General features: G+C 37.8%; 1 protein-coding gene across 5 annotated transcripts in view; it reads right to left on the reverse strand.

Moving 5' to 3' along the window:
* unm_hu7910 (un-named hu7910) overlaps window positions 1-4167 on the reverse strand; it is a 44176-nt gene extending 40009 nt beyond the window's left edge. For 3 of the 5 annotated variants that reach the window (XR_012592207.1, XM_074622300.1, XM_074622299.1), the window contains exon 1: window positions 3913-4146. Coding sequence is in view for 4 of the 5 variants with exons in the window: in XM_074622300.1 (XP_074478401.1) it covers window positions 3913-3961 (49 nt within the window). In the remaining variant the exon portion in view is untranslated. Of the gene's footprint in view, window positions 1-3912 lie in introns of all 5 variants that reach the window. The other 2 variants (XM_074622284.1, XM_074622283.1) reach the window with 1 other exon arrangement.
* Window positions 4168-6082: the final 1915 nt, after the last annotated feature.

The raw sequence follows: 6082 nt of genomic DNA on the forward strand, positions 1-6082 counted from the left end.
ACTAGCTTAAACGTTGTCATTAATTGATTTCCAATAATAAATATATATTACTAATACATTTGCATAAAGCAGCATATTCATCCACTCCCATGTTGATAAGAGGATTAAATACTTGACTAATCTCCCTTTAAGGTTCATTTTGAACAGATAAAAAAATGTGCGATTAATTTGTGATTAATAATTATTAACTATAGACAATAATGCGATTAATAACAATTAAATATTATAATTGATTGACAACTACTTGGTTTTAGTACATCGACCTTGTTCTATTGTGTATGTAAAAATCCTACAAATAAAATAAAATGTTTAAAAATAAATAAATAACTGTAATAAAATGTGTTTTCCTCACGTGTAAACTATGAATGACATAATTAAGTTTGACTTGGATACTGTGCAAATATCCCAACCTATCTGTGAATATCACAGTAATAATACAGATGTAAATCAGTATGAGAAGGTCAGTGAACTCACCACGGACATACTTATGACAGTAATAATGTGGATTATCATGATGATGAAGTCATGTTATTAGTTTGTTTGTTTATTTAGATCCCCATTAGCTTTTGCATAGCAGCAGCTATTCTTCCTGGCGTCCACATAGTTTACATGGTGACAACACAAAAATACACATTCACACTATTTATCATCATACACTAACATTACACATCGTAATACACGTCAACTGTAAATAAAAACAATAACAACGGACACCGTTTAAATAACAAAAACACAAAGAAAATAGACTGAATCTATCATGATCCAACAGATAAATGCTCTTAATACCCTTACACACCCAGGAATACTTATTAATTACTAAACTTTCTTCTTAAGTAATGCTCTTTTAGTGTTTTTTTAAAACCATATATAGTATTTTGTTGTGTAATATGATTTGGGAGTGCATTGCTCTGTGTGTTGCTGTACTTTGACCTGATTTGGTTTTGTGTGTATCTGTACTAAAGGATCGTTTTTTATGAAAAAAAATGATAAAAAAAAATGGACTCTTTGTTGTAATAAGATTCTTTTTTTTTTTTTTTTTTTTTTTTTAATTTTCAAATTTTTTAGTTAACCAAATATACAAAACACAAACTCACACAAACATGGCTCCAAATGCGCTCCCTATCCCGCCCACATACAAACTGAAAACGAACCATACTCAAAAGGAGAAGGCTTATTAACTATCAGGATATAGAATAAACTAATTAAATACACAAATAAAGAAATCATAAATCACGAGACGCAGTGTTCTGACTTATTCAGATGACCAATGATGTATCAAGTCTGTTGTTATATCAAATCCGGTATAGGTGTCGGTAAGGAGTCCATATAGGTTAAATAAGGTTGACAAATCTTCAGAAAGGTGTTGTATTCATTTCTGAGAGTAGATGTGATCTGTTCAAGTGGAATGCAGCTGTTCATTTCTAAAGGCCATCTAGATATGAGGAGATGGATATCAGACTTCCATGTGATTGCTATATACACTTCCTGGCGATGCATAGAGATATTTCTAAAAGCTTTTTTTGAAAGTTTCTTAAAGGTGTACTAATGACTGTGAAATTCCCTAAAAAGCAAATTTGCGGATCCAATGGGAAGGTAAATCCTGTAAGTCTTGTCATAATGTCAGAGAAGTTCTGCCAGAAGATGTTACGTTTTGTACATGAACCAGGTGCAATAATGCAAAAACGAGCCCTCCTCTATATACCACATCTAAAACACAGATTTGATATCTCTGTGGTGTGAAATAGAATTGGTGAAGAAAGTTATAATGGATCAATCTGTATCTTGCATTGATAGTGGCTGACACACTTTTATGGCGTTACAACATTCTTAAAGGGACTGTTTGTAACTTTTTACACGTATAAATCTACCGAGACGGTTTTCCATACCCGCTCGCATGGGTGTGGCTACGCTGTTCAGACTCCCTGTGGACACGAATCATCAGACTCCAACACAAACTACACGGAAGCACCAAAACCTCTTGGTTGTATCTAGTGAAGCCCGTCTGTTAAACAGTGTTGGCCGCGGTCGGAGGACGCGGGGGAGACCGTAGCTTTGGTCTCCAGGACCGGAGTCTCTGCTCCTCTGCCTGCCTTCACTCACACACCACGCTCCTTCTCTCTCCACCTCTCACGTGCATGCTGCTCACTCCACACTGCAGAAGAGTTAGTTTAGCTCTGAGAATATCTAGTGAATGTTCAGTGGACGTTTGTGCAGAAATAACTGCTGCAGCTCCTCCAGACCAACAGAGGTTTCCCGTGTCTGGTGAAGTGACGGGGCTCCGCAGAGAGAAACGTTATCGTCTCCGACCAAAACTCCGGCGTCTCCCCTGTTCCCTCCGGCCGCGGTCGGGAGGCTGAGGCGGGAAAAGCCAACACTAGGATCAGCAGTGATTCATGGAGAGACCTTGGTCTGGTCAGCTAACATTACTGCCAAGCAGCTGAAATATAGAGTGATACTGTGCTTTTAGCTGACGTGTGTCGCCTCACTGTGTTGAGTGATGCTCCTTCATGTCTATGTAGAGCGAGCACAAGCGCCAGCAACAGGACGCTGACTTTAGTTGACTTAACGGCCACAGGTGAAGCTGTTAACAAGACATTATGATTCTTACAAACAGTCCCTTTAAGTAATGCTCTTTTAGTGTTTTGTTTAAAACCATAAATAGTATTTTGTTGTGTAATATGATTTGGGAGGGCATTGCTCTGTATGTTGCTGTACTTTGACCTGATTTGGTTTTGGATCTTGGGAAAGTCAAACAACCTGCAGCAGCAGCATGTCTGGTGGAATAATTGTGTGTATCTGTACTAAAGGAGAGTTTTTTATAAAAAAATAAATGGACTCTTTGTTGTTATAACATTCTTCATGACATCATGATAAGGAATAACCTCAAATGTTAGTGAGTAAAGTGAGTTTGTTGTCCTCTCCATCACTGGATGTTGCAAAAAACACTCAAATGACAGCAGAACATGAACCACTGAGTGAACTCCTGTCTGTTAATTAAAGTTAAACAGCTTGTTAGCAGACTGATCATCTGCACTATATTCAGTCTTAACAGTTTTCTTCATCTCTTTGTATTTTTATATCTGGTATATTGTTTTGTACTTTGCACTACTAACTTTTTTACTGCCTTTTTACTAACATGTTTTGCACTATGGAACTGTGATGCTGGGAACTTGAATTTCCCTCAGGATCAATAAAGTTACTATCCATCTATCCATCTATCCATCCATCTATCCATCTATCCATCTATCTATCCATCTATCTATCTATCTGTGCTAGATAGGTTAGCTTAGCATAATTCACAGGGCCACTTACATGTTACTGCTAGACAAGCCAGCTAGCAGTCATAAAGAGCATCATGTTATCTAAACTAAAGCCATTTAGTTAAGCTGGATAGCTTAAGTCTTCTATATTTTGCATATATTGACAGCTAGCAAAAAAAATGGCCCTGTTTTCTTCCATGTCTAAACCAGACTCCATGCAAAATACTGCCAATTTAACACACTCTTGGTTAGTAGAAAGACAAACACTTAAGAAAACACAAAATTAGCACATGCACATTAACGTATAGAACCCGCTTCTCAGTTCGGCAAAGGTAAAACATACAAATTATCTTTATTTTTTTATCAAAAAGCATGTTTTACAGCTTTTTAAGGCTGCTTCTAGACGCCCAGCAGGACGCATTTTAGCCTGAAGAAGACTGTGGGAACTATGGGTTATTCAGCTAAGAAAGCCGTTGTTTGTGTTGAATATTGAGAAGGTATATTAGCCGAATTGAAGAATGTATCTACATGATTCCTAAAATGTATTTGGTTTAAAACATATTTGGTTTTGGTTGCAGAAAGAATGTGGAGAGAAGACATGGAGGTGCGTTCAGGGGCTCAGAGAATGCAGCGGAGGAAAAAGGGTACTGACCTCTTCTGGAGGGGGTTTTGGGGGTTTTGGGAGTCTTTTTCTGGGCCATTGCTTCGTAAATTCCCCGATGCGATTTCTCAGCTATGTCACTACGAACTAACAATTCACTTTGTCCTATAATTTTAACAAAAACATGAAGTTTGTCCGCGCTGCTGGCCGCTTTCTGCTCTCACTGATGAAGCCCAGAAATCACGTCCTCACTTGGATACCAGCGAAGCCGAAGTCCATAGTAACGGTGATTGACTTCACGTTGGACCAATCAGAGCAGGAGAAACAGCTCGGAGGCGGGGCTAAAGGCGGGCTCTTGTTATTTCTTGGACCAATCAGGTTGCGGTACAGCTTCCCAGAGTCGTCGCTCTCTCTGGAAAGTAGTGATGGGAATTACGGCTCTTTTTAGTGAGCCGGATCATTTGGCTCAGCTCACTCAAGAAGAGCCGGCTCTTTCGGCTCCCAAACGGCTCTTTATTTTACCACTTCATTTTTTATTTTCACTCGTTTCTTCACATATTTTACAGATAACTTTTGGACATTTTTCTGATATTTTTCTGACATTTTTAACTATTTCTTCCACATATTTTGAAAATAATTTTGGATATTTTTCTAATATTTTTCACATATTTTCACTATAATAATAATAAGTAATAATTTCCAGAATACAATAATTTTACATGCTGCTTCGTTTCCGACTGTCACTCATCTTGTCTGCTATTTTGCTATTTCACATATTTTACAAATACTTTTTGGAAATTTTTCTAATATTTTTCTGAAATTTTTCACTATTTCTTCCACATATTTTACAAATAATTTTGGATGTTTTCATAATATTTTTTACATATTTTACAAATACTTTTTGGACATTTTTCTAATATTTTTCTGACATTTTCCACTGTTTTCTTCACATATTTTACAGATAATTTTTGGATATTTTTCTAATATTTATCACATATTTTACAAATAATTTTGGATATTTTTCTAATATTTTTCGCGCACCGCACTCCTCTCTCTCTTTCTCCCCTCCTCTCCCTCCTGCTCTGTACCTGTAGACCGTCAGGGCGCCGTGCACCCCCGCCCCTCCCTGCTTGATGGTATGATCCTTGTCTGTCATCACCTGATTGATCGCACGGACGTCATTAACACAACATTCAGTCAGTCAGTGCATGGAGAAGATTGTCCTATCATACGGCCTAGAATTAATAAAACTAATTTAAAAAACGGCTCTGGAACAGGAGCCAGCTCTTATCGTTCACTTAAAAGAGTCGGCTCAATGAACCGGCTCGTTCGTGACCTACACATCACTATTGGAAAGGAGCAGGAACGTGGCAGCAACAGAGGAGAAGAGTTTAGAGAAATAATGATCATAATTTAAACTTTATTGGTACAGTTCACGCCCCAAAGTGTGTGTTTTAAATGGCATTAAAATGACAAAACAGATATTAAATCACACAGGAAGAAACATACACCACATTGAAGTGTACAAAAACATATTCTGACTATAACTTGTCCAAACTCCATTAGATAGATAGATGGATGGATGGATGGATGGATGGATGGATAGATAGTAACTTTATTGATCCTGAGGGAAATTCAAGTTTCCAGCATCCCAGTTCCATAGTGCAAAACATGTTAGTAAAAAGGCAGTAAAAAAAAGTTAGTAGTGCAAAGTACAAAACAATATACCAGATATAAAAATACAAGGAGATGAAGAAAACTGTTAAGACTGAATATAGTGCAGGGTAACAGCTGTGATAAAGGACTGTTAAAAAAGTGAATATAGTGCAGAAGAGACTGTTAAAAGTGAGTATAGTGCATTATTATCTGTCCTGCAGACCGTCCTCCTTTGTCCCCTCCTCCAAAGGACTTCCTGAGTCTGTCTGTGGAGCAGCTTGGAGAGCAGCAGCATGCCGCTGAACCAGCTCCTCTGTCTGGTGATGACGGCGTGCAGAGGAAGGCTGGCGTTGTCCAGTATGGCCAGCAGTCTGTTGAGTGTTCTTTCGTCTGCCATCATCCTTCCTCATCATGCCTCATCTCATCATCACATGTCTTATGAATAATCATCATCATCAGGCTTTATTAGAGGAATGAGCTGATACATAAAGTGAGCAGCTCCCCCTACAGCATCTATTTCAGCATTGAGTGTTGTATTTATTATTATTTAGTACATTTTTAAAGG

The sequence above is a fragment of the Sebastes fasciatus genome, chromosome 21 (genome assembly GCF_043250625.1).
Source record: "Sebastes fasciatus isolate fSebFas1 chromosome 21, fSebFas1.pri, whole genome shotgun sequence".
Lineage (NCBI taxonomy): Eukaryota > Metazoa > Chordata > Actinopteri > Perciformes > Sebastidae > Sebastes > Sebastes fasciatus.